This window comes from Capra hircus, chromosome 26, assembly GCF_001704415.2.
Source record: "Capra hircus breed San Clemente chromosome 26, ASM170441v1, whole genome shotgun sequence".
NCBI lineage: Eukaryota > Metazoa > Chordata > Mammalia > Artiodactyla > Bovidae > Capra > Capra hircus.
In genome coordinates, this window is record NC_030833.1 from 28,035,794 (window position 1) to 28,054,204 (window position 18,411).

The window sequence follows — 18,411 nt, forward strand, 5'->3', positions numbered from 1 at the left end:
ACCTTATATCCCCTGAAGGGCCCAAGTAGTTGCCCTAGGTGAGAACCATTCTTCAGTCACTTTTTACAGTTCATGTTGACTCTATGAACAGGTCAGTTTATACTGGTATAAGCTATATCCAAAGTTTGTCTCAAAATTCCACCCAGACTAGAAAATGGAGACAGGCTTCCATCAGCTAAAGCTGGCTCATCCCCTCAAAGCCATTTTTATTCCAGACTGAGAAAAAAGCTCTGTCTCGGGGGAGGAGGTAAGCTGAGGGTTCTCCCTAGCAAATCCTCCAAGTTTTTTAGAAGTCCGTGAAGACTGGCTGTAAAGGTTTCCTCTTTTTCTTACCATCTCCAGCTCTCACTCCCTGAAAAAGAAAGCTACATCTGATTTGGCAGCTCACTGGACAGAGCCAGGAAGATCAATGGTCTTCCCTGGCGGAGGCAGGGGCACAGGAGCTAGAGGCAGGGCCCCTGCAAAATTACCAAGGAAGGCTCCGTGCAGGGGCCAGGGAGCCTCCTGCTCACAAGGGAAGCAGACCTTCCCCTGCCAGGCCCAGCCAGGCCACCCTTCCCTCACCTTAACAAACTGGAGATCGGAGAGGGCTCGCACTGAGTAGTCAGGAATGTAGACCTGGAGGAATGCAGAGTTGAGCTGATTGTTGCTACTCCCCAGAGTCGGCGTTACCGCATCAATTCGGTCACTGCGACTAAGAGAGTCCGAGTGATTCAAGCCGCACGGGCGAGGAGGTGACTTGTTTTCACCTGGAAAAGGAGGGGAAAAAAAAATACCAGCTGCCTTTTAAGTGAGGTCAGATGTCACTCAAAGTCAGCTCTTTATTTTCCACATAAAGTAATAAACAAGCTCAACTGCAGGGTCTCTGACAGCATGCTCACAGCTTCTCCTGCAACAGATTCCCAGCCCCATCCACATGAACACACTGAGTCTCCAATAAGTAAAGATCCGTGGCTGCAAGCTATGTCAGGGGAGGTGAGGCCCCAGACACAGAAGCTACTTGATAAAGGCCTAGGCTGCAGGAGGGCAACACAGGATCATTTTGCCAGGAGCAAAAACACTTGAGAATGTTCCTAAGTCAGCATGTGTTTTTAAAGGATCAAAACAGGTCTATCTGTTCACACTTCTCAGCCAATCCTGTTATCTTTGCCTCTGACCCCAGTAAAATCCCTGAAAGGCAGCCTCAGGACGTCTCAGGATTTTAAACACCCTCAGTTCAGTTCAGTCGCTCAGTCGTGTCCGACTCTTTGTGACCCCATGAATCGCAGCACGCCAGGCCTCCCTGTCCATCACCAACTCCCAGAGTCCACCCAAACCCATGTCCATGGAGTCGGTGATGCCATCCAGCTATCTGATTCTCTGTCATCCCTTTCTCCTCCTGCCCCCGACCCCTCCCAGCATCAGAGACTTTTCCAATGAGTCAACTCTTCACATGAGGTGGCCAAAGTATTGGAGTTTCAGCTTCAACATCAGTCCTTCCAATGAACACCCAGGACTGATCTCCTTTAGAATCGACTGGTTGGATCTCCTTGCAGTCCAAGGGACTCTCAAGAGCTTTCTCCAACACCACAGTTCAAAAGCATCAATTCTTCGGCGCTCAGCTTTCTTCACAGTCCAACTCTCACATCCATACATGACCACTGGAAAAACCATAGCCTTGACTAGATGGATCTTTGTTGGCAAAGTAATGTCTCTGCTTTAATATGCTATCTAGGTTGGTCATAACTTTTCTTCCAAGGAGAAAGTATCTTTTAATTTCACGGCTGCAATCACCATCTGCAGTGATTTTGGAGCCCCCCAAAATAAAGTCTGACACTGTTTCCACTGTTTCCCCATCTATTTCCCATGAAGTGACGGGACCAGATGCCATGATCTTCGTTTTCTGAATATTGAGCTTTAAGCCAACTTTTTCACTCTCCTCTTTCACTTTCATCAAGAGGCTTTTTAGTTCCTCTTCATTTTCTGCCACAAGGGTGGTGTCATCTGCATATCTGCGGTTATTGATATTTCTCCAGGCAGTCTTGATTCCAGCTTCTGCTTCATCCAGCCCAGCGTTTCTCATGATGTACTCTGTATAGAAGTAAATAAGCAGGGTGACAACATACAGCCTTGACGTACTCCTTTTCCTATTTGGAACCAGTCTGTTGTTCCATGTCCAGTTCCAACTGTTGCTTCCTGACCTGCATATAGAATTCTCAAGAGGCAGGTGAGGTGGTCTGGTATTCCCATCTCTTTCAGAATTTTCCACCGTTTACTGTGATCCACACAGTCAAAGGCTTTGGCATAGTCAATAAAGCAGAAATAGATGCTTTTCTGGAACTCTCTTGCTTTTTCAATGATCCAACAGATGTTGGCAATTTGATCTCTGGTTCCTCTGCCTTTTCTAAAACCAGCTTGAACATCTGGAAGTTCACAGTTCACGTATTGCTGAAGCCTGGCTTGGAGAATTTTGAGCAGTACTTTACTAGCGTGCAAGATGAATGCAATTGTGTAGTCGTTTGAACACTCTTTGGCATTGTCTTTCTTTGGGATTGGAATGAAAACTGACCTTTTCCAGTCCTGTGGCCACTGCTGAGTTTTCCAAATTTGCTGGCATATTGAGTGCAGCACTTTGACAGCATCATCTTTTAGGATTTGAAATAGCTCAACTGGAATTCCATGACCTCCAATAGCTTTGTTCATAGTAATGCTTTCTAAGGCCCACTTGACTTCACATTCCAAGATGTCTGGCTCTAGGTGAGTGATCACACCATCGTGATTATCTGGGTCGTGAAGATCTTTTTTGTACAGTTCTTCTGTGTATTCTTGCCACCTCTTCTTAATATCTTCTGCTTCTGTTAGGTCCATACCATTTCTGTCCTTTATCGAGCCCATCTTTGCATGAAATGTTCCCTTGCTACTGCTAAGCTTCTAAGTTACTTCAGTCATGTCTGACTCTGTGCAACCCCATAGAGGGCAGCCCACCAGGCTCCCCCGTCCCTGGGATTCTCCAGGCAAGAACACTGGAGTGGGTTGCCATTTCCTTCTCCAATGCAGGAGAGTGAAAAGTGAAAGTCGCTCAGTCGTGCCCGACCCTCAGCAACCCCATGGACTGCAGCCTTCCAGGCTCCTCTGTCCATGGGATTTTCCAGGCAAGAGTACTGGAGTGGGGTGCCATTGCCTTCTCCAAATGTTCCCTCAGTATCTCTAATTTTCTTGAAGAGATCTCTAGTCTTTCCCATTCTGTTCTTTTCCTCTATTTCTTTGCATTGATCGCTGAGGAAGGCTTTCTTATCTCTCCTTGCTATTCTTTGGAACTCTGCATTCAGATGCTTATATCTTTTGCTTTTCGCTTCTCTTCTTTTCACAGCTATTTGTAAGGCCTTCCCAGACAGCCATTTTGCTTTTTTGCATTTCTTTTCCATGGGGATGGTTTTGATCCCTGTCTCCTGTATAATGTCACAAACCTCCATCCATAGTTCATCAGGCTCTCTATCTATCAGATCTAGTCCCTTAAATCTATTTCTCACTTCTACTGTATAATCATAAGGGATTTGATTTAGGTCATACCTGAAAGGTCTAGTGGTTTCCCCCACTTTCTTCAATTTAAGTCTGAATTTGGCAATAAGGAGTTCATGATCTGAGCCACAGTCAGCTCCTGGTCTTGTTTTTGCTGACTGTATAGAGCTTCTCCATCTTTGGCTGCAAAGAATATAATCAATCTGATTTTGGTGTTGACCATCTGGTGATGTCCACGTGTAGAGCCTTCTCTTGTGTTGTTGGAAGAGGGTGTCTGCTATGACCAGTGTGTTCTCTTGCCAAAACTCTATTAGCCTTTGCCCTGCTTCATTCCGTATTCCAAGGCCAAATTTGCCTGTTACCTCAGGTGTTTCTTGACTTCCCACTTTTGCATTCCAGTCCCCCATAATGAAAAGGACATCTTTTTTGGGTGTTAGTTCTAAAAGACCTTGCAGGTCTTCATAGAACCGTTCAGCTTCTTCAGCGTTACTGGGTGGGGCATAGGCTTGGATTACTGTGATACTGAATGGTTTGCCTTGGAAATGAACAGAAATCATTCTGTCGTTTTTGAGATTGCATCCAAGTACTGCATTTTGGACTCTTTTGTTGACCATGACGGCTACTCCTTTTCTTCTAAGGGATTCCTGCCCACAGTAGTAGATAGATATAATGGTCATCTGAGTTAAATTCATCCATTTCAGTCCATTTTAGTTCACTGATTCCTAGAATGTCGACATTCACCCTTGCCATCTCCTGTTTGACCACTTTAAATTTGCCTTGATTCATGGACCTAACATTCCAGGTTCCTATGCAATATTGCTCTTTACAGCATCAGACTTTGCTTCTATCACCAGTCACATCCAGAACTGGGTATTGTTTTTGCTTAGGCTCCATCCCTTCATGCTTTCTGGAGTTATTTCTCCACTGATCTCCAGTAGCATACTGGGCACCTACCAACCTGGGGAGTTCCTCTTTCAGTATCCTGTCATTTTGCCTTTTCATACTGTTCATGGCATTTTCAAGGCAAGAACAGTCAAGCACCCTGGGAGACATCAAACCTCTATTAGAAGGTTTGATTAGGTTAGCTTAGGTGCTGGGGCAGTCTTCAATGAACTTTTTCATTAAAACAAAGTGAAAGGAAATCCAGGTGAGTCTAATGTTGCTGCTTTTAAAGGCACATTCACCATAGCTTCTAACACATTTTATTAAAAATAAAACCCACCACCCCTCACCAAGGTTTCTTCCATTTTTGCTTTTCTAGTCAAACCTACTGCACAATCAACCGAGTGCCCACACTGAATTGCACAATGTCTCCCATCTGATGGCTGGCTCCTCTTTCCAATGTGGTTCTGACTGGCTCTCAGCTGGTCCCACCCTTCAACAACAGGAAAGTCTGTCATCAGAGCCGTCAAAATCTGCTTCCTCAACTTCAAGTAACAGCCTCTCCACTCTATGGAGCTCTATCGAGTAACTTCCACTCCTCTGCTACTTGGAATAGCCCTGAGGAGTTTGAAGATAGTGCTCTGAAATCTCCTTCTCTGGGCCAAATAATTCAACCATTCACCTTGCATTTTATCTTTTCTTAGCCCATCCGGACCACCATGTGAGACCACTGAGCAAAAGCCCCTGTTTAAATACGACAAGCAGAACAAAACATGGCAAGTACCCAAGGAAGCTCATATGATGGGTTCATTGTCTCCCAAAATTTTCATGTCACAACTTTCTCTACAGTTTTCATGTCAGGAGCCAATTTTCCATTGTTGGTCAAAATTAAACTCAACAGCACTTCCTCTTGTTGCTTCCACTTAAGAGAACATGGCAAATTAATGATTTATCAGATATCTTCTATTTCGCAGGTGACCTAACGTTGATCAGATGGCCTGACTTTGCTAAGCCTGATTCCTTATCTAGCACCCGGCTTATATGGGGCACCCGGCTTATATCTAGCACCCAGTCTGATGATGAGTCAACATGAGATAAGGTAAAGCTAAGGGTCTGACACCCAGTAAGTGCCGATGAATGAGCCTCGTTAACATTATTATAATCTTTCCCCGAAGCCCCACCCCAGACCTCTCCACCATTCTCCTACCCTCAGTATCAAGCTTCTTTGCACTCCTGGTAACTTTGCACAGGCTGACAGATGCAACCATCTGTGAAACAAGGGATCACTCTATCCCCAGGCTGTAGCCCCAGATCTACAGATACTTCTGAAATGGTTTTTACTTCTTTTGAGTTTCAATTTAACGTTATGAAAACAAGACATTTGGGAATGTTCTGGCTGTCCAGTGGTTAGGACTCAGAGCTTTCACTGCTGGGGACCCAGGTTCAGGGAACTAAGATCCCACAAGCCGTACGGCACAGCCGAAAAATAAATTATAAATGAATAAAAACATTTAAAGAGCGCTTTTCTTATTTGATCAGATCCTGTGCGTTGCCCAATCGCTGTCATGAGGCTTTCTGCTTCTCAATCTCCTGTTACTTTTCTCCTGAGGAGGATTACAGGGTAATTTCTCTGGTCTCCCAAGGTATCTATAGACTCCCAGTTAGCTTCCTCTTAGCCCACCAACCTCTGTTTTTTGAGAGGTAAACCCTCCCCTTTGCCAGGAAATCACTGTCTGGCATCACAGCCACAGTCCAGAGCAACAGACCGTTTTCCAGGACCTTTTCTGCAACTTAACAGAAACCAGCACGCTCACCTTTTGTCATCATATGGCGAGATGTGCAAGTCTTCACACCCAAAGATAACAAAGACTTCAAGTTGCCACCCCCCAGTGCACGTTTTGTTGCCAAATTTATGTGCCAAGGTTTTATGATGATAATTACAAAAAAAAATCTATTTTAATTGCTCTTATGCCTTCTCAGAATTTTTTTTTTTTTTTTTTGGTCTTGGCTTATTTTATTCATCCTACCCAGGAATCCTGTCATTAGCTAGTCAGCTAGAAAGACACAATCAAGAAACAGCCCAGCCTCCTCCCTTAGAGCTGTGAGGCCCTGTGTGGAACTGTTTGCAAATCACTGGTGTTGTTCAACCTCCATTCATCAGGTATCTTATTATTGTAATGCCAGCAGCCTGAAGGCCTGGACCTCCAAAATGGATTTTCTTATGACTAGATCAGATGGAACAGGCTGAACTATGAAATCACTACGAAAAAGTGAAACACAAACAACATTTCCAGGAGCTTCATCCAAAAGTCACTTTACTTCAGTATCTAGGACATTTTAAATCAGTAGCAGATACCAGCAAATAAAAAGGGAAGAAAAAAATACCAACATACATTTAAATAAATACATGTTTATGTATACACATGTATGTATACATGCATATACATATATGTATATACGTATATTCTGTCAGCTGGTCAGATTCAAGCAGCCTGATTAGTATCTTATGGCCAAACACCCTCAAATCTTTTAAGAACAAAGACCTGAAAAATATAACGTTCCTTCTAAGACAAGTAAGTATTGCCTCCTTTACCAAGTATTGGCATTTTAGACTTTTGCTGAAACTGGATGAGGAGATACAGTTTCAGTCAGATTTTAAAATAGAAGCTGTATTGAACAAAATACAGAAAAACTGGACTACCAAGTAGGAAAGCCCAGCAATTTTAATTAAAGAGAGATTAAACCTTTGCCGTTCTCGTTAGCAGCTGGACATATTAGGAAGGCATGACCACATTCTCCTGCGGGGCAAGAACCAGGAGCTCCTTAAGAATGTGCACTGTACTAATTTCAAAAAGAAGAAAGCGAGACAGGAGAAGTGGGGCCACCTGCCTGACGGAGGGTGGAAATACATGTACCTCGTTCACGTGGACATCTGAAAAAAGGACCAAAGAAACAGGAATGCTGGGGCCTCCAAGGATGGAGAATCAAGGAAAGTTCACAGTCCTCCAGCCTTTTGGCTGAAGGTTTGGGGCCTCTACAGATTCCACACACCATGACTCTGCTGAGGTCACCCAAAGAACCAAAGGGCAGCAACGAAAATCCAAGGTTGGCGGTGTGGGTAGGACTTACAGAGAACACTGGTGACTCACGTTAGAACCACTCTCCTTCCCCAGTGTCATCGCTGCTCATGTTTCAAGATTCCCTTCCCAGCTCCCAAACCCTCTCTGCCATCTGTTGAGGGCTAATGCTCTCCTGGGTAGCTCACCCTTAGGTCATAGAACAATGGACTTTTAAGAGCTCAAAGAAAAACTGAAAATGGCCTTAACCTAATAGAAGGAGCAGGCCTGGCCAGACAGGCTTTGGCAGGGTCAAGGGAGGCGATCAGAAGAATTATGAAAAAGAAACATGCAGAATTACCTGGAGAACCTGCTGCTAACAACTCTGTTCTGCTGACAACAAAGGTACGAGACAGGGACAAAGGAACTGAAAAATGGAGAAAAACAGGGTGAGACGGTTTCAAAAGGCAAGACAGGACCTCTCTGTAATCAGGGGACAGGAGTGGTTACCTGTTCTACTCATACGAGTGTTTGGTTCCAGATATGCAGAAGCCTATATGATATTATATAAACCAAGAGGACACACACTGCTTTCCAGGAAGAGGAATATAGGGAGGCTGAAATCGGGAGAAATTCCACTCACATGCTTCTTTACTAACCTAGAAACCTCTTAAGCCATTAATACCCAATTGCGGTTTATAGCTCAAAAGGTGCTCTTAAGGACTTCAAACACAGCTAGCCACAAAGACTGGGAGCTCGACCTGTCATCTGCCCCAGGAGCATGACCCAAGACGCTTTTGCCAAAACACCGCGATGTTCATTCAGTGCACAGCCTACAGCATCCCCGTCTCTGCCAAGCAATTAGTTATTCAATTCATTTACACTCTTAATTAGTCTGATTGTAACTTTGACCGGATTGTTTGAAATTGCCAAGTATTCCAAAGCAATTCAAAGTATCAGAGAAAGGTACTGGGTTGGCCAAAAAGTTCGTTCATTTCCCATAAGTGCTCACCCAAACGAACTTTTTGGGCAACCCAATATATAAAGAACATCATACGCAGATTTCCTGGGAGTAGCAGACCAAAGTCAAACAAAATGCCCTACCACGCAGGGGTCATATTTCCTGGGGAGGTTTTTTTTTTTTTTTAATTGAGATTTAATTTGACAAATAACTGGGCAGGACTTGATAACTGATTACCACAGGGTTTTCTAGGCAATCAACAATAACAAATAGAAACATAATCTTGAGATTACAATACTAATGCATCTCTCAATGGATATACAAATCCCTGAATCCTAATTGTAAAGTCAAGTAAAATGCTGGGCTTTTGTAGTAACAGGATGCTAAGTCTCTTCCTTCTGGACATTTAGATACTAGGGAAGGCTATTGCAGCTTCACATGCTTTCTATACGGAAGGCCTGCTCTTCCTTTTCTGAATGCAATTTACCCCTATATGAATCCACAGTTCAGTATGAACTGGGCTAATATTTAGGTTTCAAGAACTAGTGACCAATAAAAATGTACAACTTACATTTTTACAAAGAGGACTAGCTTTCTCTTCAAAGCCACCTTATACACTGATTCTGCTAACCTGGGGCTAACATGAGGATGGTTGCCAAGCAAGAGTCACAATCTCAACACCTTGCGTTAATATAAACATTTCCTCTTGTTCCTTAAAGGTTACAAAGCCCTTGTATGAGTATCACCACATTCTACTCTAACAATCACAGGAGATGATCTTATATCCTTTTAATAGTGAGGAAGCCAAGGGCCTTTCTCAGCTGGGAGACCCATAAATGATGGAACTCAGGCTGTCACTCAGGTCTTCTCGACCTAGTTAAGAAGGTCCCTGTCCTTTCACTAGCAGTGAAAACAGAAGATCATCTTCAGGTTTACAACAGATACCTATTAATTATGTGGGTTCAACAGGCTTGTGCTCACACTGGGTGTCAGTTGGCACTTGACAATGGAGATGCTGGCCCATGGAAGTCAGTAACCTGCACCAGGGCAGTGAGAAGATGCATGGGTGCAGGGGAGGCTTCGAACCTCAGAATTCTTGACCTTCTCTTGCTTTCTAAGTGTAACATCTCTGGGTGCCTGAGACACCGTGTGATGCAGTAAATGAGGACTAAGGTCACAACACAGACTTGTCTGGAGACGTCCCCTCCCCTTTTTGAGACTGGTTTTCAGCACTCTTCATGGGTGATTTTTAAGTTTGAGGTTTGTAAGGAAGGTATTTCCTAGCAACACAGCATGTCATTAGGCATTTTGACCACAAGGTGGTACTCCAGGCCCCGTTTACCTGCCTGCCCTGCCGCGCTGTGCTGTGACTCCTGTTCAACTCTGTGTGACCCCATGGACTGCAGCCCGCCAGGCTCTTCTGTCCATGGGGATTCTCCAGGCGAGAATACTGGAGTTGGTAGCCTATCCCTTCTCCAGGGGATCTTCCCGACCCAGGAACCGGGGTCTCCTGCACCGCAGGTGGATTCTTTACTGGCCGAGCTACCAGGGAAGCCCACCTGCCTGCCCAGTTAAAGCAAAGGAAGCTACACAGAGACCATTCAAGTCCCATCCCAGAGGTGAGCCAAGTCTCTGCAGCCACATTCCCACTAGCACAGACCCCGCTTTCTGGCATTTTGTGTCAGAGCACTGGATTGATACCTGAGGGTACACCCACCCTTACTTGGCCGACTTAACTGGCCAGCTCTCTAGATAAGAAGAACTATAGGCAATGGATATATATCAACAACCTCAATTATCCTCAGAAAAGTGAAAATTTTAAAAGTCCAGAATAGTTAACACCTAAAAGATTCAACAGTATCCAGTGGTGGACAGGTGGACGTGAGACTACTGGAACCCTCATTAGCAGGGGCAGGCGTGTGGAAACTCCTCAGCCACTCTGGGAAACTGTGGGGCAATAGCTAGTAACACGGGCCCCAACACTCCGCTCTTACATATAGACCTGACAGAAGTGTCTTCACCAAGGGACGTGTGCAGCGGTATGCCGCACAATTCAGTTGCCTCCAATATGAAGCTACCCCTGTGTCCACCAGCAACGAAAAGAACAAACGCACTGGTGTATATGCACACACTGTGGAACACTATACAGCAGTGAGAAGAGTGTAAGCTCGCACAGCAGTACAGATGAAGGTGACCAGGACAACACTGGGTGGGAGAAGCCAGATTCAGTGTAATAATTCCACTGAGCTGAAGTTCAGAAAGAGGCAAAACTCGTCAAGGCTCAGAAGTCAAGACAGTGGTTACTGTGGGGAGACAGTGACTAAAGGGGATGGGGGGGGGGAGGTGGTTTCCTCTGAGGGTTGGTGATGCCCTTTCTGTCTCCTGATTTGGGAGTTGGTCTACATAGGAGAGCTGAACTTGTGAAAATGCTCAGAGGTATATATGTATGAGGTGAGCAGTGTTTTTTGTATGCAACTTCAATAGAAAGTTCATAAAGAAACAAGCGTTGTGTTTAGCCAGCAGGTACAGAGATAAAAGTGACAGTACAGGGCATTATTTCCTGACACCTAGCCCTGCCCTGAGGCTGACAAGGACACTCACCTGGGGAGGCTGTAAGGGCCATCACACCATAGTATGAAAAAGCACTGGCTTCAAACTTCATACCTTCTTTTCCAGCTTCTACTTCCACTTTCCCCTGTGAAAAGGAAAAAGGGAGCATTTTCAGCCTACTTATATGAACCTCTTTGTAAATTCTATGCAAGATTTAGTCCTTCCTCAGATTTTGGTCTAAATTCCTTTCCCAACAATACCAAGGAAGTAAAAAGCCTCAGGTAGCCCTTTCCCACTTAGACAGAGGAGAGGGTTAATGCATCTTAAATATGAGAAACTGGATTCAGCTGGAGGTGCACTGGGGATGGTAGTGTGATGTTTAATTTCCATGAGTTCACTTAGTAGTCCCCGGCACCCCAGTTCATGGATTCAAGAGCCCTCCCAGGGATAGAAGGATGGGGCTCTTGCCCCATCCACGGGGCAACACTGAGAAAGCGCTCTGTGACCGTCATCCAGGCAGTCCCATGGGAGCCTGAGTCGGAACAGAGTCAGGGTCAAGGGCCAACACGGTTTGTGACCATGAAACAGGGAGGACTAAACCGGTTCCTGAGGGCAGAACTCACTCTTCTCTCCCTATTATAGTAGTGACCAACTGAGCAAACACCCCGCAGGCCAATCCCTGGTCATCCAGACACCCAAGAGGCACCGTGACACTGGTACTTCTCTTGTCTTGGAAAAGCACCTTAAGAAATGTCCTTCCATTAAGGTTCTTCCTTCTTTCCTTCCTCTAACTTGATCACAACTTCTTCACTCTCACCAATTCTTCTGGGACAGGCTGTGCTTTACTCATTCCCCCAGCCTTAGGGTTCACCATAATCTTTTCATGGTAGGTGACATGCATTTTTCTGGGCTACTGGAAAACCCTCATAAGCAAGTTGTATTCTAGATTTCTAAGCCAAGAATCAGGAAAGTTCTTGCTCATCTTACCTGTAATTCTTGCCTCTCTGTTAAGAGTGTACCTTCATGGTACATCCTTTACCATGCATAAACAAAACTTAAGCTACCATTTATTGAAGAGGAACTGTGCCAACAATCACACTGCTTTATTAATTCACTTAATGCTCACAATTCTATGAAGCAGACACAATCATCACCCTCATATAAATCAGGAGAACAGGGCTCAGAAAGATGAAGTGACCCAAGAACAAGCTCTTAATCAGTATGCTACACTGTCACCCACGAACACGAACTCTTATCACTGTGATCACTCCCTTTTATTCTACACTAAATTCCCATTTATGGAAGTCTTTTCTCAAATCCCTTCCTCAGAAAACCATCTGTTGTCTCTCTTTTAGGTTTTCCTTCACTTGATGGAAAATACTAGTTTTATCAATCTCCAACCAATTCTCTTGCTATTATACAAAATCAACCTGCAAACCAAAAGGTGCTAAAACCCTGACCACACAGGGTCCTACAGGAGAGCCTGTGCAGCCTTGTGAGAAGACAGCCTTTGTGCTCCAAGAGCACACAGTTCAGGTAAGGGGAGAGCACATGAAACGCCATGATACAAGGCAGTGAACAAAAATTCCACATGAAGAAAAAGACAAGAACAACACAAGGATTTCAGGGAGAGAGAAAAAAATTACTTCCTGTTCTTGTATAAAGACAAATTTTACACAGGAAGGAAAATCTAAGGAGGAGTAGGATTTGAGCCAAGAGAAGGGAACAGTGTCAAGGAAGGTCAGAGGTAGGCAACAGCAGGCTCAGTGGGTTTACCAGGGAAGAAGGGGAGATGGGTTTGAAAAGAGTTTGGTGAGCAGATAGGACTGTGGAGCTCCTTGAAGGAAGGACTAGCTCAGTCAGGTTCTTGAGAAGGTTTCAGGAAGATCAAGTCTAGACGTACACAAAGGCAGTAACCACAGGACTGGAAAAAGATCGCCATGAGAGGAGCCATGGATAAAGAATGAACATCATTTAGTGAATCCGTAAGAGAGAAAAGCATAAGGAGAGAAAGGAGGGGTGTCGAAAATTGCAAGAAAAGTTTGCTCTGAGTGACTTGAAGAACGGGGACTCCATGCGTGGAGGTGGAAACACTAGGAAGGGCAGTGATGGGAGCTGGGAAGAGAGGAAGAACGTCCTTCAAGAAAACAAGACCTTTCGAAGAGCCCATCAAAAAGGCTGAAATGGAAGAACAAAGCTCAGGGAAAAGGTCAGAAATGGAGATGGGGATGTGAGAAGAGAAAAGTGGGTGGAAAGAGAAAAGGAGCAATTGCAGACCGTGACTGAGAGCGGCAGAAAAACAAACCACCTGGAGCCAAAGGGAAAACAGACACAAGTAGAACCAGATGACCGCATCACCGCAGAGGAGCGGAAGCAGCTCAGAGTGAAGGGACGGACGCCGCGTCACCGCAGAGAGGAGGAGAGGAAGACCCTCATTGTGAAGGGACGGATGGCCGCGTCACCGCAGAGAGGAGGAGAGGAAGACCCTCAGAGTGAAGGGGCGGACGCCGCGTCACCGCAGAGAGGAGGAGAGGAAGACCCTCAGAGTGACGGGACGGACGGCCGCGTCACCGCAGAGAGGAGGCGGGAAAGAACCTCAGAGTGAAGGGCCGGACGGCCGCGTCACCGAGAGGAGGAGGGAAAGCAGCTCAGAGTGAAGGGACGGACGCCGCCTCACCGCAGAGAGGAGGAGAGGAAGAACCTCAGAGTGAAGGGATGGACGGCCGCGTCACCACAGAGAGGAGGAGCGGAAGAAGCTCAGAGTGAAGGGACAAGCTCAGAGTGAAGGGACGGACAGCCACGTCACCGCAGAGAGGAGGAGGGGAAGAACCTGAGTGAAGGGACGGACGGCCTCCATCACCGCAGAGAGAAGGGGAAGAACCTGAGTGAAGGGATGGACGGCCACCATCACCGCAGAGAGGAGGAGGGGAAGAACCTCAGCATGAAGGGATGGACGGCCGTGTCACCACTGAGAGGAGGAGGGAAAGAACCTGAGTGAAGAGGCGGACGGCCTCCATCACCGCAGAGAGGAGGAGGGGAAGAACCTCAGCGTGAAGGGACGTACAATCGCGTCACCGCAGAGAGGAGGAGGAGAAGAACCTCAGAATGAAGGGACGGACGGCCGTGTCACCACAGAGAGGAGGAGGGGAAGAACCTGAGTGAAGGGACGGACGACCGTGTCACCGCAGAGAGGAGGAGAAGAACCTCAGAGTGAAGGGATGGACCACCGCGTCACTGCAGAGAGGAGAAGCGGAAGAACCTGAGTGAAGGGACGGTCATCGTCACCAAGGAAGGCAGTGTGGCCTGAGGGGGTCTTTTCCCAAAGAAATCAGACAATGGATGGAAAGGGAAGGCAGGCAGGACAAAGCACAGGAGGCAGGGCCACAGAGGGGAGATGGCAGCAAGGTGAGGAGGGTGCAGTGGGGTTAATGAGGGCTGTTTTGTTGTTGTTTAGTTGCTAAGTTATGTCTGACTATAATGCCGTCGACTGTAGCCCGCCAGGCTCCTCTGTCCATGGGATTTCCCGGGCAAGAATACTGGAGTGGGTTGTTTCCATTTCCAGGCAGAAAGGGAAGACAGTTAGTGGAGGGAGAAGAGGTGGGAACTCAGCAAAAGCTAAAAGTTGGCAGGAAAGAATGGGAGGCAGGGTCCCTAAGAGAGGTAGGGAAGGACAATATTCAGAGATAGTAAGCAACAGAAATGAAAGTGCCCATTGGTGGATACCTTCAGTTACATATCCATTTCGTCATGGACTAATCCTTGATTTTGTATCAGGGAGCTAGGATGCACATAGATGCTATTTGAAAATGTCTACCTTGGTGGTAGTAAACTCAAAAGTGGCTGCAAGACCATCTCCTAACCTGCATTTCTATGCAGAAAATCAGGAGGCAGGATCAAATGCTGTAAAGACTCCTAATTACGTCCATCTCTATGAACCACCTGTTGTTCTGGATTTTTTTTTTTTTTTTTTTTTAAGAACAAGTGACAGGGACTTCTGTGTTCTGTGCCCCTGCAAATGGGTATCAGCTCTGGAACCTCTGGGCATTCCGGCCTCTCAAGGGACTCCCCACAAGCTGTCATTTAGACCAGGACGGCTGCTCAAAGATTCTCAGCCCCCTCAGGTGATCTCTCCCTGCTCCCTAAGACTGGCTGGCAGGCAGAGGAAGATCAGCTACCTTCCTTGTGGAGTCTACCGAGTCTAGATCCATCATATTAAAGGCAGGTATACTAGGTCAGTGGTTCCCAGCTTATCCCCAAAACTAGGAAAATCCATCTTCCTCAGGAACAAAGAGAGGGTTGCCACATTTTTATTTCATAAGAGATTTTTTTTTTAAACATAGCTATCTGTGTGAGACCATGATTTCACAGAAGCCCAGATATTTTAATCCCCAATAGAGAAAATACATAGTTTCAGAATGTGTGCTTAGTCGCTCAGTCGTGTCTGACTCTGACCCCATGGATGGTAGCCCGCTAGGCTCCTCTGTTCATGGGGATTCCCCAGGCAAGAATACTGGAGTGGGTTGCCATGTCCTCCTCCAAGGGATCTTCCCAACCCAGCGATCGAACCCAGGTCTCCTGAATTGCGGGCAGATTCTTTACCAACTGAGCCACTAGGGAAACAACAATATACACAGCTTCATGAAGAACTCATTGCCACTGTCCTTTATTCCCCTCATTTTGCCTCAAACTGGAGAAAACTTTGTCAAGTACCAAGCATTTAGGAACTGCTGCCCTAGGCTAATCTTGTTTCATTTATAAAACAGCAGTAGAGAATACGAATGCTATGGTTCTTTCAGTTCTAACATTCCGTGATTCTACAACCCCCCAAAACCACCCAGCCCTCCTCTAGAGTGAGGCTTTCCTGACCGGGAAGTTTTAAAAACATCCAGTGAATACATTTTTATTTATCTGCATGTGTCAATGACTCAGAAAAGTGACCATTTTCAAGTAAACCTATCAGTACACAAAACAGGGCTGCCCTTTGAGGAAATATCTTGCTGGGCTCAAAACTCAATCAGGGAACTTCTCAGATAACAACTTTCTATACAGGGAAGGGGCTACGTATCAACTTTACTTTTGAAACATTCATGGCTTTGCTCTAGCCTGTCAGCCAAAAAAAAAAAAAAAAAATTGGGACAGGGCAGGACAGACTCCCAAAGGAAGAAGGGACATCACATGGGTAAACTGACAAACAGGAAGTGCCTCAAGCAAAGCTAGCTCCTCGAGTAAAGTGACTCCCACAGGATCCCACCTTTCCTTGGAAAAAGGTGTAACTCCTTTCAAAGTTTCCAAGCATCCACAAAGTACTCAGCGGTCAGGTGGACCTGGCCTCAAGGGAGAAGCCTCAGCTGTCCTCGCTGGCACGAACAAGATCAAGCGATCAGTGGAGGCCATGGGCTCATGGCTGAAGACACTCAGATCCCATATGCTGAGCAGCTACTTGGTCTCCTGCTCGCTCTGGAATTGAGTTCTCTTTTTATTTCCTGTTTTTAAAGTCATCGTTACAAAGTAGGCTTTGACACGTACAGGGAGATACCATTAAATGCCAGGAGCACAAATACCAGGTCACCAGCACTACCCAATAGGAAGAGGAACATCACCCATTCATTCTAAAGCAATATTTTTCAATCTGGAGTCCACAGATGTAGTCCTGGGACTCAGCAAGTTCATAAATGCTTAAATTAAAAAAAATTTTTTGATGGTCAAAAGTTAATGTACACATATTTCAGGCTATCTGGCTGACCATCATCTAACCAAGTGCTACCACCAGATGTCAGTGCCAGCACTTGCCTTTACTGCTCAAATCTCTCTGATAGAAGCTGTTCTTACTAACATGAATCATCGTGGCTAAGCCTTCTACTCATCCAAATGGGAGCTTGTTAAGACTCCACCTTAGATGTAATGAATCCCCAAGAGATTCCCAAGCACACTGAAGTGTGAGAAGCACTGAGCCAAAGATAAAGCAGCGAGAAGGACTAAACATAGAAATAATCTGGTCACACCCAGCAGAGGCCAACTAACAGTACAACATACTGTACAAACACACAAAGTAGCTCAAACAGCACAGGGCAGGAGGGTGCCGTCCTCACCAGGCGCAGGGGAGCCGAGTGTGCTGGATGCAAGAGCAACAGTCTGGGACCACTGGCACTTTCCTGTCAGCCAAACAACATCATTTACACATTTAAAGTGCTAATTACAAACTTGTTCTCTTTACTGTTCTATACAAGAGTTCTCAGCTCAAAGGGTTCAAAAGGAACTTTTATTGGTTTCATATTGGGTTGGCCAAAGAGTTTGTTGAGGTTTTTCTGTAAGGTGTTATGGGAAAACTCAAATGAACTCTTTAGCCAACCCAATATTTATACATACTTTTTTAAAAAATAGGATTGACGCTAGGTAGCTAATTTTTTTCTTTAATGTGACTGTGTTATCAGTACATGAGTCAAGAGCGAGGAAACATTATCCACTGAGAGACATAAGATCCTGCAACTCAAAACTCCATGAGAAGGTTTGATATTGAAGGCTTAAAATTCCTTTCCCAAATAACAGGTGAAATAATATTAAGTATTGTGTATTTTGTTCACTGTTCATCATGGATTTTTACAGAGTTTTTTGTGGGGGGGGGGTTGTTTTCTAAAGTCAAGAATGGATGTTTACCTCTGTCAGTTGCCTTTTTGGTAACTATCGATTATACTATTTTTTCTTTTACTGCTTTCTTTATTAACATGGCATATTTTAGTTTTGTTGTCCTTCTATTAAACTGGCCCTGAATTTCTAAAATAATCCTAATTCAGTCACAGTGAATAACTCTTTGGGTCTACTGTTGGTTTCTAACTGCTATCTTTTTATTTAGGAATTCTCCATCAATGTGGATAAGTGAGACTGGCTCACAATAGTATTTACTCAGACTTAATTAGATAAGGCCATGTTGTCCTAAAGAATGCATCTGATTGTCAAATCATTTTTTTCTATTTGTGTAATATAGAAATTGAGTTCTTTAAAGTCTCAACTTTTCCCCCAAGCGATTCTTTTGATTCTAGCTGCTTTTCCGAGGGGCAAAGGAGAACTTCTAGTTTTGCTTTTTCTCATCACATTAATTATGGCATGAGAATACTGAGTTTGTTCATCTTTTAGAAGAACCAATCTTGATTTTGTTTATGGTATGTAGAGTTTTTTTCATTTTAAAAGTTATTTTCATGACAATCTATTAATTTGTTCTTTTGAGTTTGTTGCTTTGCCCCTTTTCTATTACAGAAAATTATAGGTATCTTTTTTCTTATGCAAATACAGAAATGAAAGTTTAAAATCTGACATATTATATATACAGTATTTATATTATTTAATAGTCTTATGGTATTTATGATAATCTATATATTTTCTCCCTAATTCAGTTGCTACTTAGGGTTTTTAGTTTGCCATTAATTCACAATTTTTAACATATTTAAACAGGTAGTACATACACATGGA

At 44.8% G+C, this 18,411-nt stretch overlaps 1 protein-coding gene across 2 annotated transcripts in view; it reads right to left on the bottom strand.

The window, feature by feature from the left end:
- The window catches only part of CNNM2 (cyclin and CBS domain divalent metal cation transport mediator 2), a 175,137-nt gene that overhangs the window by 8,006 nt on the left and 148,720 nt on the right, over positions 1-18,411 (bottom strand). Inside the window, exons 5-7 of one of the 2 annotated variants that reach the window (XM_018041157.1) lie at positions 10,999-11,092; positions 7,798-7,863; positions 565-749 (exon numbers count right to left, since the gene is read on the bottom strand). In XM_018041157.1, the coding sequence (XP_017896646.1) occupies positions 565-749; positions 7,798-7,863; positions 10,999-11,092 (345 nt within the window). The remainder of the gene's footprint in view (positions 1-564; positions 750-7,797; positions 7,864-10,998; positions 11,093-18,411) is intronic. The other variant, XM_018041158.1, reaches the window with a different exon arrangement.